General features: G+C 34.8%; 1 protein-coding gene across 4 annotated transcripts in view; it reads left to right on the forward strand.

Moving 5' to 3' along the window:
* Positions 1–20,871, forward strand: part of ARHGAP24 (Rho GTPase activating protein 24) — a 436,021-nt gene that overhangs the window by 412,917 nt on the left and 2,233 nt on the right. For all 4 annotated transcript variants that reach the window (XM_039845794.1, XM_039845797.1, XM_039845796.1 and 1 more), the window contains 4 exons: positions 617–749; positions 3,123–3,196; positions 5,130–5,251; positions 15,633–16,710. In XM_039845794.1, coding sequence (XP_039701728.1) covers positions 617–749; positions 3,123–3,196; positions 5,130–5,251; positions 15,633–16,710 — 1,407 coding nt within the window. The remainder of the gene's footprint in view (positions 1–616; positions 750–3,122; positions 3,197–5,129; positions 5,252–15,632; positions 16,711–20,871) is intronic.

Consider the following 20,871-nt stretch of genomic DNA (forward strand, 5'->3'; position numbering starts at 1 on the left):
TTATTTTTGTATCACTCTCCTTCTCTTTCTTAAAGACTCAGGGTTTGCAACTATCTTAGAATATTAAACAAGTAAACATGCTGAGAATCAGTCATCTTCAAATGAGCTCTGTTTAAAAAGTTATATCATGTCATACTAAGCTTCAGGTATCTAAAACCAGTCACCAGTGTCTTCTCAAGAACGAGTGGGACATTTTGAGAAATGGAGTTATTTAGAAGTAATTAATTTTAACATTGAATACATACATACACAAACATAGATTTAGCATTTTTTGTAAACTGTATTATATTTTATTTAAAGTCTGGTCTATTCTCATTGTTTCTGAAGGTTAACACTTTTGCTTACCATTAAATACACACGAAAGAAAAAATGCTTAACTTTCAAATGATTTTAAACTACACTGAGAATTTCAGGTGTCCTCTCCGTTCCTTCTCTTTCCACCTGTGGTGGCATCGAATAGATATTATATAAATGTGTGTTTCTTGAAAGCTGATTGACTGAGTCAATTGCCAGCTCATATAGTGTTCTGACTTCCCTGTATATCTGATGAAAAAAAAATAAATAAAATGGTATAAGTTTCACTCCAAAGAATGTCCTCATACTTCTATTTCCACAGCAACACAGATGTGCACACGGTGGCATCACTTCTCAAACTTTATCTCCGAGAACTCCCAGAACCAGTTATTCCTTATGCGAAGTATGAAGATTTTTTATCATGTGCCAAACTTCTCAGCAAAGAAGAGGAAGCAGTAAGTCGATGCATTTATTTCTAAAAAAGAAAAACCTTCGTTTGAGGGTTTCGCCAGTGTTCCTTGTCTTTAATTTGTAAACTTCCCTTTGTCCTATTGTTTGGATTGTTTTCCACTATTCTGAGTGAGTATCAACATCACAGGCATTTAGACTTGATACTGGCAACTCGGGTCCCATTTTTAACCCCTTCTCTCATCAAAAAGAAAAATGTATGTAGCCGAATAAATGAAATTAGCATTCTTTTCCACTTCACTCCCTTAAAAGTTCGTGGTGCTATCTCAGGCCAAATAGTTTGTGAACAAAGTAGATGACTGACTTCATATTTCCTTTTTTGTTGCAGGCCTCTTAAATCACTTCAAAGAATGACTCCTAAGAAATCTTACCTACTGCTTAATTTTTTTTTTTAAAGAACAGCTTTATTGAAATACGATCAGATACTATACAATCACCCATTTGAAATGTAGAATTCAGTGCTTTTTTAGTATATTCTCAGAGTTGTGCAAATATCACCTGTACCTAATTTTAGAATATTTAGCACATTTTCATCATCCCGTAACAACTTCATACCTGTTCCCCATGTCTGTCCTTCCTCAGCTCTTGGTAACTAATTAATCGGCTTTCTCTATAAATTTTCCTATTCTGGACATTTTATATAAATAGCATCTTTCAGTATGTCTTTTGTGACTGGTTTCTTTTACTGTTTTCAAGGCTCATCTACATTGTACCATGTATCAGTACTTTATTCCTTTTATTTCCAAGTAATATTCCATTATTTATCCATTCATCAGTTGCAGGACATGTGTGTTGTTTCCACTGCTTGGCTATTATTGGTAATAGTTGCTATGAACATCCATGTACAGAGTTTGGCATGAACATGTGTTTTAATTTCTCTTGGGTATATATACCTAGGAGGTAGAATTGCTGAGCCATATGTAACTCTATGTTTCCTAAAGAGGCTCCACCATTTAAAATTCAATATGTGCAGGTTCCAATTTCTCTACGTTTTGCCTATTCTTATCTCTCTCTCTCTCTCTTTTTAATATAGCCATTCTAATGTGTGTAAAGTGGTATACCATTGAAGTTTGTGTTGCATTTCCCTGATGGCTAATGATTTTAAACATCTTTTCATATACTTGTTGGCTATTGGTGTTTTTCTTTGGAGAAACATCTATTCCGATCATTTTCCTATTTTTAATTGGATTATTTGTCTAGTTATTATTGAATTGTAAGAATTCTTTATATAGTTTAGATACAAGTCCCTTATCAGATATATATGATTTGCAAATATTTTCTCCCATTCTGTAGTTTGTCTCTTCATTTTCTTCATGAGTGTCCTGTGAAACACCAAAGTTTTTAATTTTGATAGAGTCCAATTTATCTATTTTTCTTTTGTCACTTTTGCTTTTCCTCTCAGATGTAAGAAGGCTTTGTTTAACCAAAAGGCATGAAGATTTACTCTCATATTTTCTTCTAAGATTTGTATAGCTTTAGTTCTTACATTTAGGTGTATGCTACATCTTGCATTAATTTTTGTTTATGCTGTGAGGAAAGGGTCCAGCGCCATTCTCTGGCATCTGGATATTCAGTTGTCTCAGCACCATTTGTTGAAAAGACTATTCTTTTTTGTATTGAATTTTCTTGGCATTCTTATCAAAATTGCTGCCCGTTTGTTATATGATGTCTGTGACTGCTTTTTATGCTATAATAGAAGAGTTGAATAGTTGAGACAGAGACCATATGTCCCAGAAAGCTTAAAATATTCACTACCTGCCCATTACAGGGAGAGAAACAAACCCAATTATTGATTAGCTTTTCTGGGACCGCTTACTTACAGTTTAGAGGAAGGGCTACAATGAGAAGAAACAAAGCAGTTGATCCCTTTGTGGAGTTTCCAGGAAGATCAGACTTTCCAACCTTCCACCCCACCCCAAATGATATATCCTAGACATGACCAGGCTTGAGAGACTCATTTGTTGGTGGATGTGTGTCTGTCTATATTTGGGGCATGCTAAAAATGGAAAGGACCCACACTACGTCAAAGCTACTTTTCCCCCACAGATAACCTTATTATAAGTGAGGCTATCTTCCCTTTTCAGTCAAATGTGAACAAATGTTAAACATTTTAAATGGGCTTCACTTAAATCTGTTTCTCTACAAACAGTACTTATGGAGATATTTGAAATTCTTTTACATCTTTAGAAAATATTTCTAAAATGCTCTCTGTGATGATGGCAAGTTTTCAGGATAGGATCCTTTGCTGATAATATGTGAAACTAATTAAAAAACCCAACGCTGTACATCCATTTCACATTTGCTTTAATTCTAAAATCAACACCTAGAAAGATAACTTTTATTTTCTTCTTTGTACTCAGGGTGTTAAGGAATTAGCAAAGCAGGTGAAGAGTTTGCCAGTGGTCAATTACAACCTCCTCAAGTATATCTGCAGGTAAGAATTGTCTAAAAGACAAAACTAAACAAAACAAAACTATATTTAGCCTGATACTAATTTAATGTTCGACAATGAATAAAACCACTTAACTGCTCTGAGCTCTAGTGTTGGCCTCTATAAAATTAAGAGGTTTGACAAGGTGATCTCAAAAGTTTCTTTGAGCACTAAAATTGCGTGACTTTGTAATTTGTTATTTTTAAAGTCTCTCTTGCCTTTACATATTAAAGCTATGTTGTTTTGAACTTTCATCAAATTTATTTTTACATGTACCATGTACTATTTTTAAGAGAAGGAACATGTTCCTTAGCATGAGAATGATTTACTTGGGAGTCCAGACTCTACCACTGACTATTTATGTATCTTTATGCAATTTTCTTATTCTCTCTGAATAAGAGTCCTAATAGGGAAAATGGTAGTAAAAGTACACATTTCACACAGTTGTTTTAAGTGTTAAATTATATTTGTAAGTGATTAATGTGTATATAGTAAGTGCATACTAAATATTAGTTTCTTTCCATTCCTTTTCCACCTCAGGACTCATTAAAAAGACATTTGTAATTCATTCTATTAGAACGGTAATTGTACCTGATAAAGCTCTCTCAGTGAGTACATTTAACTTAAAGCCTAGGATGGGATGTGCCATGTCTGTGCCCCTGTTTAAGAAACCAAATGTAGGGAAAAAAAGCCAAACATGTTAAATTGAAACATATTAAATTTAACTGAAGAGATTGATGATTGGTACTACTTCAGTGTCTTAAATGATAGCTTCCCGGTCCATTTAAAAATAAATTCAAATTTTTAATTCAGTACAATACATCATTCATGTATGCTTTTTGTGTCGTGCGTGATTAGATAAATATTCAGCAGACTAGAGTTAAGACTATTGTGAGACACTGTGGAGTTCACTGTCAACTGCGACTGAGTAGGAATTCCAAAACCTCCTACTATAATTTTATGGTGATGGTTATGTTTAGGAAGCAAACAAAACCTTAGGCTTCAGAATTTGAAAAAGCAAGAAATAGTTTTACTGATAGCATAGACTTATTAACATGCAAGTCTTCCATACCGCGATTTCGAACCAGTTCAAGCTATTGTAGTGGATAGTAAAAAGGTTACATTTTCTTTAAGAAAAGAGCAGAAGGCATACTTGAGAACTGTATTGAGAGTCTTTATCTCTACAGTAGAAAAACTTAACTGCTCTTGAAGCATAGAAATTCTTGTAGAAATAAAGAAGGTGATAAGGAATGAAAAAAGCCTGAAATTACAAAATCAATCCCTCCTACTAAAATCATTCAGGGAAAGGATTGTTTCATGCCTCTTATTCTTTAGCATCTAATAAATTTGAACAATTTGTGCTTATAATTTTTCATGTCAGTAGAACTGAGGTTTTAATTTAAATCATGTTTGATCTCATTTTTTAGCAGACTATGAATTTGAAGCTCACAAATTACTCCACAAAGAGGGTTGATTCCTCCTCTCTGAAATAAGGGATTATACCAGATGATCTTATTTATAGTTCTCAAATTGAATATATATATATTATATATATATATATATTACAAATATATATACACACACATATATATATGTGTGTGTGTATATATATATATATATATATTTAATATGTTATTGAGGGTTGGCAGGGAAACCATAGTCTCAAATCTCAAGTCCATAATAGCATTATTCAAACACTTATTCCTATGACTGCCAGAGGAAACCAAGCCAGGCCAGGGATGATATTGTATATCATGCCTCAAGTTTAATTCTTAATTATTTAAAACATATTTTCTTCACATTTAATTGAAAGATGTTTGAATTTCTAAATAATGTTATCTTCATAATCATTTTTGAACATGCTCCATGTCATAAATATTTCCCAAAGACCTGTTTATGCCATTGACAAATTTGACCTCATGCTTACACCCAACAGGTTTTTGGATGAAGTACAATCGTATTCGGGAGTTAACAAAATGAGTGTTCAGAACCTGGCCACTGTCTTTGGCCCTAATATCCTGCGCCCCAAAGTGGAAGATCCTTTGACTATCATGGAGGGTAAGTAAATAATAGTCTTATACTCTCACCATGATAACTGTCTCTTTGTTGGCCTGAACCTACTGAGCAAACTAGGGAAATAGGTGAATCATTGATAACTCTTTATTGACTCAAGCTTTTCAAATGCAAATGTTTTCTTTGCGAGTCAGGCATTTTTTTTTTTTCAGTTTACTAAACATAATAACTTACTACGTGCTTCCTCAATAGCCTTACAAGAATAAATGAAACTTCCATTATGCAGAAACTGGAAAAATCAAGTTCAATTTTTGAGTCCAATACAATTTTCAGAAAAGTCAAAAATTACCATTTTAAGGTAATATGTTTTTATTAATTTTGGTTTTATTTGGCTGATTTCAAGAGGGAGAAAAATATGATCTTCTATAAGACAATGTTACTTGTTTACCTGTGGGATGAAACATGAAGGAATTCTTACTTTCTAAGTTACAAAAAGCCTCAAATTCTTATCCACAGTAACGGAACTGCTACTTCTATTTATTTCCAGAAGACCTTACTGCCTGAGTACCTTTCTTCCCTGTTGCTATTAGTGGCACATTGTTTTCTGCAAATTGTTCTAATCGAACATTTAAGAATCTATGAGGGATGAGAGAAGGAGAAAGAATATTTTCAGTTTCATTCTGAGTTTCTTTGTCTCGAACAAAATACCTCCCTGGTACTGTTCCTTTCTTTAAAATTCTAAGATTTTCATTTCTCTGTGTCTTATGAGAAATAAAGCATTTAAATGTTTGCCTGCATCAACTCAGCTTAATTTCCTTTGTTGAATATTGAGGGCAATATAAATTGAACATCACATTTTGGCAATAGAATAGTTTATCTAGAAGACTTAATTTCTACCTGAAGAGTTTAGCAGACATTAGAAAATACAAGATGTGAAAATACAAGAAGCTTAAAAGATACTTTGGTCCATTGTTTTCTAAAAACCTTCTCTTATTATAAAATAAAACATATACATATAATATAGAAAACCACCACCACTACACACACACACACACACACACACACACACGTGCACGCACATACACACACACCTTAATGAATTATTATAAGTAAGACACTTCAGAAGTCACCACCTAGATCAAGAAATATAATTTTATAGGCATCCCAAAAGCTTTTCCTTGTGCTACCTTCCACCTTACTACCCAGACATTCGTATCAGTAATTTCCTTGCATTTCTTAGTAGTTTTTTTTAACTAAATGGACTTCTTTAGACGTTACATTTAATCTTTACTAATCTTTTATTTGATGTTTTAAGTCTCTGAATGTACAGGATCTCTGAAATTTATCTGTTGAAAAATTAAGTTATTTGACTTATAGACTTTCCGAAGGCCTGGATTCTGTTGATTACATATTCATAATGCAGTTTAACATATTTCTCTGCCCTCTATTTTCTAAAATTAGGACCTGGATCAAATTCATGTTTGATATCCATAACAAAGCTATGGATTATATTATCTGATTCTCTCTCTTTTTTGTGATCTTAGTACAATTTTTAAAACTATCAACTCACTTGAAGGCGAAATGGTGATATTCTAATTCTAAAACTTTTTCCCAATTTTTTATTGTGATAAAATACACGAAACATACAATTTGTCATCTTAACCATTTTTAGGTGTACAGTTCAGTGGTGTTAATTACATGCATATTGCTGTGCGACCATCACCACCATCCATCTCCATAACTCTTTTTATCTTACAAAACTGAAATTGCACCTATTAAACAACAGCACCTCCTCCTCCCTCACGCCACCCCCTTTTTACCCTATTTTACTTTCGTCTCTGTGATTTTATTTCTCCAGATACCTCGTATAAGTGTAATTACACAGTATCTGTCTTTTGTGATGGGCTTATATTACTTAGCGTGATGTCTCCAATGGTCATCTATGTTGTAGCATTATATTTTTTAACTTAAGTGGAATGCTCTTTATTTAAAAAATCTCTTCTCATTTACTACTTAGTAATGCAATGGTAACTTTCATAAATAAAAAGCAGGATAAATGCTGCTTGAGTCTTTCCCTTTATTTATTAGTTTTTTTTAAAAAATAATGAAATAAATTCTTATCCTCTAAAAGTGAGTTCTCCTCCTCCTTCTTCTCCTTCTTCCTATTACAAATATCATTATTAACACCATTTTTACAAATATTATTATGAACTCATGTATTTAAATATATTTCATGGGTCAGTGCATTGTAATTATTATTCTTTGTAATTATTTGTAATTATCGTTTCCTGTTTTGGCTAGTGGAAGTTACTTCAAGTTGCCTCCTGAGTCCTTTTGACATGATCCGAATAGTTTTGGATAGCTTTCTTTCTTTTTAGTATGTCAGGATTTCCTAGGCTCATATTGAGTTTCGTGCCCCTAACCTATAATCAGTCAATTTCCAGAGTCTAGTTTCTAAAAAATTTGTTTAATGGGAAATGATATTTCAAGATCAAAATGTAGGTACTAGTGATGCTCATTGATACTGGTTTGGTCATTGTTTCTAGGTCTTTCAGTAGACAAAGCTGATAGATACAAACGCCTGCCTACAGATGTTTGTACATATTACATACACTACACTACACACACACACACACACACACACACACATTAAAGAAAAAGTGTGTCACAAGTTCACACTATACTTCCAATTCAAAATCATGACTATAAATTTTTTTTTCATTCTTTTCTCTACTATAGTTTTATCTCTTATCTTCCAAATGGATATCCTCGTTCTCAAAAACATTGGAGATGATAGAATTAGAATATCTCATAAATAATCATTTGCTCTATCTCTCATCAAACTCATAATAGTCTCAGGATAACAATATTAATACTACTAACACCAGTATGGATATTGCAAACATTTAAAAACTGTTTACATATGTTCTTCTCATTCTCCTTTTATTTTTATATGTATACTATGTCTATATTGTCAGCATGTATACCCATTATCTACTATACTCTCTCCCTTTTAGTTCTTATCTAGTCTTAGTTCCAACTGTAACTGCATTTAATGATCACGACAGGTCCTCATTTTGATGTCTCCAAAGTCTAGTGGTTCTCAAAATGTGGTCCATTTAGGAGGTCCATGAGTTCAAATATAGCTTCATAATAATATTAAGTTTTTTTTTTTACCCTTTCACTATGTTGACACTTGCACTGATGGTACAAAAGCAATGATGGGCAAAAAAAAAAAAAAAAAAAAAAAAAATTAGCACCTTGGTATGAATCAAGACAGTGGTGCCAAATTCCGCTAGCACCATTATATTCCTCACTACCATGCACTGGCAATTGGGAAAAAAGTCAATTTTACTTAATGTTCTGTTGAATAGTAAAAATAATAACTGTATTAAATCCCCAACCTTGAGAATGCATTTTTTAAACATTTTGGTGGAGAGATGAGCTCTATGTATAAAACACTCTTCTACATACTATTTTAAAGTAATGCAATAATTGGCTTAAAACATTCGTATGATTATTTGAGTTGAGAGCTGTACTAACTGCTTTCTTATGGAACTTGATGTTTACTTAAAAGAACAATGCACAAACTATAGTTCGTCATACTCGAGCATTTGGCAGACAGGTTCTCAAAACTGTGCTAAGTTAACCTTTAAGAAAAATAACTGCCAGTATTTGTTGCCATTGATAAAATTTGAACTTTCATGTGAAAAACTTATACCTAACACCTTGAGCTTGACAGCTTCTTAATATTTAACCAATGTTCTGGTGAGATTGTGTAGATATTAACAGATGTGTTTTTGATACTCTAGAACTAAATGTACCAACATTGGAGTATCTGCATAACTCAATGAATTCTCCAAATGACATGTTATCATTAGCCAGGCATATGTAAAATATCCAATCAACGTTCAGTTTAGCTTCTCTGACTTCATAGAGCCCAATCTTCTGTTTTTCACATAGTGCTACGAAATATGCCAGCTTGCTTTCTAAGATGAACCAGCTTTGTTCCAGCCTTTGGTTTTAATTAAACCTCCCCTTTCTTTTATCTCTATTGAATTAGTCCTTCTAGATTTTGATTCCATTCCCAACAGTTGTCCCTTCCTTGTGGACCCCTATCTAGAAGGGACTGTTGACTGGTCAGTGTTGAGAGTTCAGTGGGGCTAGATGACTTTACTATAGATCACCTCTATTGGACAAGGAGTACTCCCTCCCAATTTCACCTACTATTCCTAAAGTAGCCCTTTGCATTTTCCAGTGAATACCTATGCTTTGGGGATTCTCCGTTCTCAGGCCCATTAAAGACCCCATTGCTTCCTCCCATTTCTTCTCACACAGACACCAACACCGTGCATGCCTAGTGGCAGTGGGGATTCGTCTTCAACTACTTGTATTTGGAGGTTTGGGAGGTTACCTTGTCACCTAGGTTTGGTGTGAATGTGGTCCACGACTTTTGGAGTTTGCTAACTAGTTGCTCTGTTTTTATGTGGGGATTTGGAAAGCATCAATACTATGTTATCACCATCTTCCTAGAAGTCAGTGTTTGCTTGCTTGTTTTGTCTTTTTGTTTATGTTTTAACTCTTGTTGTTGTTTTAGAAGACATCCTTTAAAAATTACATAGTCCACCCTTCCCCTCCCTGCCCATATTTTCAACAGAAGAAAGCAAAGTTGCTCTGGGAAGAAGTAGAATCCTAAGCTCTGAGTTTCCTAGGACACTGAAGAACACCATTTCAATGAGTCCCTCCCTTGCTTCTTTTTGTCTGTAAGAAACCTGATACCCAATGAGAAAAGTAATTTTCTCTAAATACAGTGATAATATTTGCAAGAGATGGGTGCACAAGTAGAAAAATAGGTTTTTTTTTTAAAAGAGTAGGGGAAATGGAGCAGCAAAATAATTTCATCTGTTGTCTTAATTTGTTTGGATCATGCCAGGTCTCAATTCCATGATACAAACATATAATGGAATACTACTCAGCAATAAAAAGAATGAACTACCAATACATGCAACAACATAAATAAGTGTATTATGCTGAGTGAGTAATGCCTAGACACAAAGGGACACAAGCGAATTTTTAATATTTATGATTATGTGGAGTTTCCAGGACTGTCATTTATCAAAAATCACCATATATCTTACAGATATTTGCACATGTGCAATATGACAGTTATAAGGTTATTCTTTACAAAAATACAAATTAAAACTGCATTTCCGTAGAACCCTGCCACATATAAACATAACGTATATAAATATATACATATATATACATGTATTATATATATGCATATATATATTATAATATGTATGTGTATATAAGTGTATTTTAAAGTGCCTGAGTACCTTTAAAGAAAAATAGAATTCTTATGCAAAGCTATGAAGAAAAATGCCTATAATATAGTATTTAAATTCAAACTCTATGAAAATTATATGAGCAGGAAGAATTGCTGGATTGTGTAGCCAGTGGGACTTCTGAATCTGCTTGGACTCCTCAGAATAGGCTGGTGATTATAACCACTCTGGCCTCATTATTTGGGTTTCATATTTCTCGTTAGCATTCTAAGAGAGAGAATGACAGAGAAGGGGAAATAAAAAGGAAAAAAAAAAAGGCACATAGTGACACACACTTCATCATTACTACCAAGCTAGTCTGTCCTAAATGGCTATAAAAATGGAAAGAAAGTTCCTTTACAAGAAACTATTGTCATTTATTATCTTGGATACTAGATAAAAGCAAAGCTTCCCAAGGTAGAAGAGATTTCTAAATCTCTAGGACGCTGACACTCACTCTGTAATTGTGGCAGGAACACTTAGGCATGGCTGTTCACAGACTCATCATAGAGACCTTGGGGATGTCACTTTTCAATTAATTAAATGTCCCACACAGTTCACAGCTATGATGGAAAGCAGCGCTGCTTCAAATGTTAATATTCCAGTGATGGGAAAAAGCTCCATTTTTCCAAAGTACTAGGCAGAATCATATATAATAGAGGCTGCTAACATTTAAAACTGTGCCTGTCATAAGAGAAAACAGTAAAATAGAACTAAGTGCATGTGTCTTCAAACACAGTACATAATGGTGACAGTGTTGACAGCCACTTTAACAATACCAAAATCTTTTCATCTGACTCACTGCTACATGCATTGAAAATAAGATGACAAATTCAGAGATTACTAAAGGAGGAAAGATGGTTATCTAATACGATTAATTTCATTCAGTCTTTTTTTCTTCCACAATTCTGTAATAATTAATGATTCAATAGACAGTTGTCTTTTATTTCGTTTCTTATTTAGAACAACATCATATTTGCTTACTATTACTGCAGTAATAACTGAAATATAACAGGACAGAAACACAATTTGGAGTAAGAAGATGAAGCATCAAATTTCATCTTGGTCACCTATTGCCTCTGTGGACTTGAGAAAAAGCTTAACCTCTCTGAACTTCAATTTTCTCATCCAAGAAATATTAAGTCCTATCTCACAGTCTTTTGAGAAATTTAATTTAGAAGATGTATGTAAAACATTTCCAACATGGTGTTTCTCAAACTCTAACACATGCAGGGGTCACCCAGTGTTTTCGTTAGAATGCAAACTCTGATCCAGAAGGCCCACCGTGGGTCCTGACATTGTGAAGCTTCCGGTTGGTGCCAGTGCCACTATTCCATTAGTGCTGGTGTCATCTGGGAGCTGGTTAAAAATGTAAAATCTTATGCCCCACCTAATACCTACATTTTAACAGAATGTCCAGGTAATTTGTATCAATATTAATATTTGAGCAACACCGATCCAGCATCAGACTTAGCCCATTGCAAATTCATGTTTTAAGTATAAGTTTTGAGTCATTACAGAAGAAATGTGCAAGATATAGATATAACACATTTTTTTCTATTCAAAATTTGATTGGAATTCAATTCTAAGTCAAATCTTGCCTAGGTGATGCTTTAAGCTGGAGAGTGGCCTCGCCTCAGATCGGGCTTCTAGTTTGACAGCCACTCAATTAGCAGCTGTTTCAGTAGGAAACTGCAGTAGGAAAAATTAGTGTCCAATTTTTCTTACCAAATCTCATGTGTTAAGAATTTTATGTAGAAACTATATTTACCAACTAAAATTGAAGTTGTTTCCCTATATTTATTTATCAGAGATCACTGTTAGGAGCTTTGAACATGATATAAACAGAGCTAACACATAAATCAATACAGTTCAAGCCAAAGCAAAGATGATTTCTGTTTGTTTGCATTAGCCTATACTGCTTTATTGTGGGTAGATGAATAAAAGTAATACTTAAGAAGATTTTTAGGGAGATTGAGGCCCCCCAAGTTAGGAAATTAGTTTAGAAGCCCAGTTAATAGTGGCACCCAGTTTTAAAGGGTGGGAGCTCACCTGGTAAGTCAGTGAGTACACAAAAATATGTGGTTTTGGCTAATATACTATAAACTTGATAAAACCATTAAATTTTAAATAAATTACTGCTTTTAATAGTAAATTATTTTTATCCAATATTGTTTGAATTTTTTTTACGGTCTGAAATTTGTAAGATATTGATTTCTAATTCATACTTTACAGTGCATAGTAAAAATATGAGGATCAAATGGGAACCATAGTATTTTCATCTGGGTAAAAGAATTAGTTCCTTTCTTGAAGGTCTTCTTTAAAATGCCCTGAAGCTTTAGTATTTCTTATAGAGCAGATTTGCTAGTGACAAATTCTCTCATTTTTTTGTTTATCTAGGAATGTCTTTATCTCTTCTCCGTTTTTGAAGCATGAGTTTGCTGGATATAGAATTTTTGCTTGACAGTATTTTTTTTCAACATTTTGAATATTTCATCCCATTTCCTCTAACAATGAGAAATGATGAGAAACCAGCTGTTACTCTTAGTGGAAATCCTTTGTACATAAATTGCTTCTCTCTTGGGCATTTAAGGTTCTCCGTTTTTGGTTTAAGACAGTTTAACTATGATGGGTATAGGTTTGGATTCTTTTGCATCTGTCTGACTTGGAATTTGCTAAGCTTCTTGGATATATGTATTCATGTTTTTCATCAAATTGGAATGATTCCAGCAGCTATTTTTTGAAATATTCTCTCTGTTCATTTCTCTTTTTCTTCTCCTTCTTGGGACTGCCATTGTGCATAAGCTTAATGATATCCCACAGGTCTCTGAGACTCTGTTCATTTTTCCTCATTTCTTTTCCTTTCTGTTCTTTAGACCAGGTAACCTCATTTGACCTGTCTTTGGGTATGCTTATTCTTTATTCTGCTTACTCAAATCTGATGATGATCCTCTTTACTGATTTATTTATTTTTTAAGTTCCGTTATCGTACCTTTCAGCTCCAGAATATTTCCTGGTTCTTTTTTATACTTTCTATCTACATATTGGCTAGATATTGTTCTCACTATACTTTGCTTTCTTTAAATATGGTTTCCTTTAGTTATTAGAACACATTTAAAATATCTTATTTAAAGTCATTGTCTAGTGAATACCATGTCTGGGCTTCCTCAGAGTCTGTTTATTTATTTATTTTCTGTATATGAATGGACCATACTTTCTTATGCTTTGCATATTGCATAATTTTTTGTTGAAAACTAGACTTTTTAATAATATAATAATGTCAGAACTCAGGATATCAGATTCTTCCCCTCACCAGAGTTTGTTATTTGTTTGTTTAGTTATTTTTCTGAACTAATTTTATAAAGCTTATAATCTTTGCCATATGTGGTCACTGAAGTTCCTACTTGGTTCCTAGAAGTTTCTACATGCCTAGAACCAATAAGCTTCCTATTTAAATTTTTTTTTATTTTAATATTTCAATCAGAGTTGACATTCAATATTATTTTATATTTATATTAATTTCAGGTGTACAACATAGTGATTAGACATTTATATAATTTACGAAGTGATTCCCTACGATTAGTCTAGTACCCACCTGGCACTATGCATAGTTATCACAATATTTTTGACTATATTTCTATGCCGTACTTTACATCCCATTGATAAGTCTCACATTCTTTACCGAAGGGCTCTGTGTGCATGTTAAGGCAAACCTCTAACACTCAGCCAAGCAATTTACAACTCTGCCTTAGCCTTCAATTCTTGCTTGTGCAGAGTCTCAAAATCAGCCAGAGGTTAGAGACCAGGGACTTCTCCGTTTCTTCCCAAGCATATACACAGCCTTGGACATGCACATAACCCTAAGCATGCATGTAGTCTTCTAGATACCTAGGAATATATCAGAGCTTTAAAATCTCCTATGGAAATCCCATTCCTCAAACTTTTTAAAAAAGGTTTTTGGTTAGTCTGTTGTTTGCCCCAACTGTTATTCACTGCTTCAGGCAATCATGATGTTAAACTAAAAAGCCCTACATTGTATTTGATGCATAACTCTGAGAAAAATGCTGTTAATACTGGTCAAATTCCTAGTCAGATAAAATGAAGGCAAGCCTCATTATTTGAGTCTTCCCGGCAACTACTAAACAGGTCAAACAATGAAAATACCCTGGGAATGGTGCTTTAAAGGAGTTCTAACCCTGTTCTCCCTATTCCAGGGGCTTCCAGACTGCTGGTTACCACTGTGATTGTGGGATGTTGGGATGTTTTCAAGGCAATTGCATAGCTAGGGAGAGGAAGATGGAAACAGGAAAAGTTAAAATATCACAGAGCTTGCTGTTCTTACTGAGATTCAACCATTTCTCTTGTATAAACACTCTCCAGATAGCAACAAGCCTTTAGTTAAGTTCCATATTTCTGAAAATGTTGATTTAGAACATTTTTTGTCAATTGCTTTTACGGAGAAGAAGATTTTTGAAGGTCCTTATTACACCATTCTGGCTGATGTCACTTCAAATGCCCTGAAGCTTTTGACTAGTGAACAAAAGTCATATGGAACTTTATTGCCTTGTAGACAGACAATTCTCAAAGACAGACAATATGGTTTCACTTAGTGATGCCACTAAAATGTCTTGATCGTTTGGGGCAATTGTCAAATGAGAGGTCATAGTGACCTCTTTCTGAGGAAGAGTTCTCATAATTAAATGTCTAACTTGCAAGGATGTTGTGTAATGATTAAGAGCTGGGTCTTTGGAACTAGCTAACTCTGGGTTCAAGCCCTGAGTCAGCTCCTTAATAGCTTTGTGACTTTAATCAAGTTATTTAAACTTTCAATACAAAAATGATAATAACTACCCATTTACAGATTCATTTTAAAATCTAAACTAACAAAAGTAAAATGCTTGGTACAGTTCATGGCACATAGTAAATGTTCAAAAAAATTTAGCTTCTATTGCTATTATCATCATGAAGAATGTAGTTCAACACTGTTAATAATAATTCTGAATGTTCACCTGAATGTGGTTCCTTAAGAGTCACTTTCAAAATGGGAGATAAATCAAAACTATTTGACTCATACTACTTCATTTTCTATGCAATTCCAGGCACCGTGGTGGTCCAGCAATTGATGTCAGTGATGATTAGTGAACATGATCACCTTTTCCCCAAAGATGCAGAACTGCAAAGCAAGCCCCAAGATGGAGTGAGCAACAACAACAATGAAATTCAGAAGAAAGCCACTATGGGTCAACTACAGAACAAAGAGAACAATAATACCAAGGACAGTCCTGGTAGGCAGTGCTCTTGGGACAAGTCCGAGTCTCCCCAGAGAAGTGGCGTGGATAATGGATCCCCCACAGCCCTGTCTGGCAGCAAAACCAACAGCCCAAGGAACAGCATTCACAAGCTGGATGTCTCTAGGAGCCCCCCTCCTATGGTCAAAAAGAATCCTGCCTTCAATAAGGGCAGTGGGATTGTCACCAATGGGTCCTTCAGCAACAGTAATGCAGAAGGTATTGAGAAAACCCAAACCACGCCTAATGGGAGCTTACAGGCCAGAAGGACCTCTTCACTGAAGGGGTCTGGTACCAAAATGGGCACCCACAGTGTACAGAATGGAACGGTGAGAATGGGCGTTTTAAACACTGACACACTTGGGAACCCCATGAATGGTCGCAGCATGAGCTGGCTGCCCAACGGCTATGTGACCCTGAGAGACAACAAGCAGAAGGAACAAGCAGGAGAGTCAGGTCAGCACAACAGGCTCTCCACCTATGATAACGTCCATCAGCAGTTTTCCATGATGAGTCTTGATGACAAACAGAGTGTTGACAGTGCCACCTGGTCCACATCCTCCTGTGAAATCTCCCTCCCAGAGAATTCCAACTCCTGTCGCTCCTCCACCACCACCTGCCCGGAACAAGACTTTTATGGTGGGAACTTTGAAGACCCTATTTTGGATGGGCCCCCACAGGACGATCTTTCCCACCCTGGGGACTATGAAAACAAAAGTGACCGGAGGAGTGTGGGAGGTCGAAGTAGTCGTGCCACCAGCAGCAGCGACAACAGCGAGACATTTGTGGGCAACAACACCAGCAACCACAGTGCACTGCACAGTTTAGTGTCCAGCCTGAAACAGGAAATGACCAAACAGAAGATAGAATATGAGTCCAAGATAAAGAGGTGAGGAAAATCTAGAGCTCGTAACTGCTAGAGAGAGCGCGACAGACTCCTGCTATAGGACAGGCTCATGCAGAGGGTTAAATATGCTAGTTCCAGAGCCAGAGACCCGAGTTCACCATTTATAAGCTGTGAGAGTTAGGGCAAGTTCACTTTATCTCTGTGATCCTTGGTTTTTTAATGTGAAAAATTTAAATACTGGTAGTATTTACCTCAAAAGTATATAAGAAATCATTGAACATTGTCCCTGGTACAGAAGAGGTGCTCAATAATGCTGTCTCATTATAAAATATGCGGATTTGTGCTAGAGGGCTGGAAAGAGAGGAGATGGGAAGGGATGACTGGAGAATAGGGAGCCTGTTTTCACTGAGAGGAAAAGGATGAAATAAGGGTAAAGAAAGATGTAGAAATAAACAGATCCTTTTTTTATTCTTTCAATTGTTGAATGCTGAGAGCATGTCTGCTATCTGCTAAGCTCAGTTCCAGGCCCTGAGGATTCAAGAGTGACTAAAACAGACGTTAACTCAGCCCTAATGGAAGAAGCTTCCATTGTACTGGAGCAGAAGGATAAATGAGTAAAATAGACCCCATGCTAAGTAGAAGACTAAAGCAGGGGAGAGGGCTAGAAGTGTTGGTGGGGTGTAATTTTAAGTGTAGGAGGTTAAAGAGAAAGCTGTACAGATACCAGGTGGAAGAGCCAGTGGAAATGCCATGCGATGAGATGAACAGGAGCCTGGGGAGGTAACGAGCCGGGCGACAGGGCCTTGGAGATCATTTTAAGTCTTTGGCTTTTACTCTGAGATGGGAATCCATGGAGGTTTTTGAGAATGGTGATGACATGAAGCGTGTTCATATGGACAAGGAGAATTGTAGTCTAAATGGGGAGCAAAAACTATGATTTATAAGGATACAGCTATGTTAAAACCTAATTTATGTCACTTTACGTCTTCTCATAAGATGATCAAGGTAGAAGTTTGCTTAGCAACTTCTCCAGGGAAGCAACCCGGGCAAGATAAGGGACATCGGCTGAGTGTCCTATGTTCACAGTGCCCCTAACAGGTGTTCCATGGACTGGAGAGGCAGAAATACAGACAATGGAACATAGGACTCACAAATATTATCTTATGCTGGAAACCTGAAAGTCACCACACCCGTGTTTCACCGAGGTCACAGAACTGACAAAACTGATTGCTTTGATGTTCACCTCTCAGTTTGGTGTAATGGAAAGAACACCGAATTTCCCAGTCAGGAGAAGGTTTGAGGCTCAGTGCAGCGTGAGGGAGCCCACCTAGCAGTCTCGGTCCGAGCCTCAGGCTGTGTGCCTTAGTGGACCTCTTTCTGCACGGGCATTCTAGGGTCCTCATAGCTTGTCCTAACATCAGTCTTTGTCCTGCTTCAATGGCTTCCATGGCTCCAAACCCACAAGGTTTCTTTTTTATATATAAAGTTGACTTTAATTTATTTTACTCTTTCCCATTTATCAATTGCCAGGCCAAAAGATACGTATTTTCAAGAGCTATGGTAAATATAAAATAAAATACTATTTATATGTTAGATTGAAAAATTACTTTCTTAGAAAGTGGTTTTTGAAAACTTCATTGAATGCAAACTTGGTCTGAATTTTTCTATATAATGCCGAGGTACAAGAGACTTAAAAAGAAAAATGGTGTTATCATCTTATAAGGTTACTCTTCTTTCTTAATATAATTTTTAGAACCACTGGCTACCAGAACTCTGAATTGTTGCCAATGCATGATGATAAATTAGCATTTAGCACTGGGAAGCAAGAGGTAACACTTGAAACTTGCAGTTGGATAGAAAATAAATTGCCATTTTGAATGGCTGCAGATGTACACATTCACTTACATCCGTGATACATTTATGTTCTGAGTCTATGGTGCATTTCAGAGACTTCGATGAAATAATAGAACTTTCTAAAAGAGTGTCATTTTACTGGGCCCTTTCACTGTAGCATTCTTACCCACCTGACAGGCAAAGGGAGAGATCCACAAGAAAGTAGGGCAGAGAAGCTACCTCATGCCCAAGCCACAGAAATATGAGAGATAGCTGTTCTGCTTAATTTTTCCTGTTTACATTTCTCTTTCAATTCCTTTTTAACTCCACCCACATGTATTGAGGCTTACATAGGTAGATCACACATACATACATTCATAAATACATATACATATATAGATATATATATCTAGATAGCTCAATAGATGATAAATAGATGATAGGTAGGTAGGTAGATAGATAGATAGATAGATAGATAGATAGATAGATAGATAGATAGATAGATAAATGATAGATAATATTTTACTTTGTTTATCAAATCATTGATATATATGTTTTGTTTTTTTGTTTGTTTTTAAACATGTGAGTTTAGTATTATTTCCCCTCACTACCCCAGTTAATTTCTACCTTTATTGTATTGTGGTCAGAGAAGTTTATTTTTATGATATCAATTATTTGGTCTGGTAAAAACTATTTATTCTCCTATTATTGGTTTAAGATTCTACATATGACCAATAGATCAAATCTGCTAATCAAGCTGTTCAAATCTTTTACATTTCTCCTAATTTTTATCAGATAGATTGTAATTTTTGACAAAGATATCTTAAAAACTAATCTTTGTGGATTTATCAATTTCTTTTTATAATTCTGTTATATTTTATATTGAATAATTTGAGGCTATACTGCTAGGTGAAGAAAAGTTCAGAATTATGTATATCTCCCTGATGAATTAATTCTTTTATCATTAAGCAATGGTCATCTTTAATTGTAATAATGCTTTTTGCCTGAAAGTCTATTTATTCTGATATTAATATTACTATGCCGTTTTTATTTTGATTAGTAACTTTCTGTTAGGTATTTTCCATTAACTTTCAAACTTTATGTTTATTTGTTATGAGGACATATATTTTTCAATTCTGGAATATTTTTATCCATTGCCATTTTATTTATTTAATCTCCCTCATTTTCTTAATTTTCTCTTTCTACGATCTTTATTAAAGTATATTGAACCTTCTTAATCCATTCTCCATCTCTGTTAACCTCTCTTTATTACATTAAATTTCCGTTTTTCTTATTCTGTGAGGAAGTCTGGGTAATATTTCTCAGAACTGTTTTCCAGTTTACTAATTTTTTCTTCTTTTTTGAAATCTATTTTTAATTTTAGTTGACATACAATATTATGTTAGTTTTGTGTATACAACATAGTGATTCAGCATTTACATACCTTATGAAATAAGTCATCACAGTAAGTCTAGTAACCATCTGTGTCACTGTACATAGTTATTATGATATTACTCACTATATTCTCTGTACTTTACATTACATTCCAGTGACTTATTTTATAACTGAAAGTTTGTACTTTTTAATACTCTTTTCTTTTTTGCTCATCCCTCCACTTCCATCCCCTCTGACAACCATGAGTTTGTTCTCTGTATCTATGAGTTTCTGTTTTGTTTGTTCATTTGATTTGTTTTTTAGATTCCACATGTAAGTATAATCCTATAGTATTTTTCTTTCTTTGTCTGACTTATTTCACTTAACATAATACTCTATAGGTCCATTCATGTTGTTGCAAATGCCAAGATTTTATTCCTTTTTATGGCTGAGTAATATTCCATCGTGTGTGTGTATGAGTGTGTGTATATCTCACATCTTCATCCATTTATCAATGAACACCCACATTGCATCCATATCTTGGCTATTGTAAAAAATGCTGTAATGAACATAGAGGTACATATATCTTTTCAAATCAGTGTTTTTGTTTTCTTTGGATAAATAACCAGAGGAGGAATTGCTGTATCATACAGTAGTTCTATTTTTAATTTTTTGAGGAATCGCCATACTATTTCCCATAGTGGCTACACCTAGTTTATAATCCTACCAACAGTACATTGGAAAGGAGAGTCCCCTTTCCTCCACTGTTATTTATTGTATGTTTGGATGTTAACCCTTTATCAAATATGTCATTTGAAAATACCTTCTCCTATTCAGTATGTTGCCTTTTATTCTTGTTGGTGGCTTCCTTCACTCTGCAAAATCTTTTAAGTGTGATGTATTCCCATTTGTTTATTTTTGCTTTTGTTGCCTTTGCCAGAGGAGACATAGCCAAAAATATATTAAAGACTGATTTTTAATTCTGCTGATTTAATT

Source organism: Pteropus medius, unplaced genomic scaffold (genome assembly GCF_902729225.1).
Source record: "Pteropus medius unplaced genomic scaffold, Ma_sr-lr_union100, whole genome shotgun sequence".
In the NCBI taxonomy this organism is placed as follows: domain Eukaryota; kingdom Metazoa; phylum Chordata; class Mammalia; order Chiroptera; family Pteropodidae; genus Pteropus; species Pteropus medius.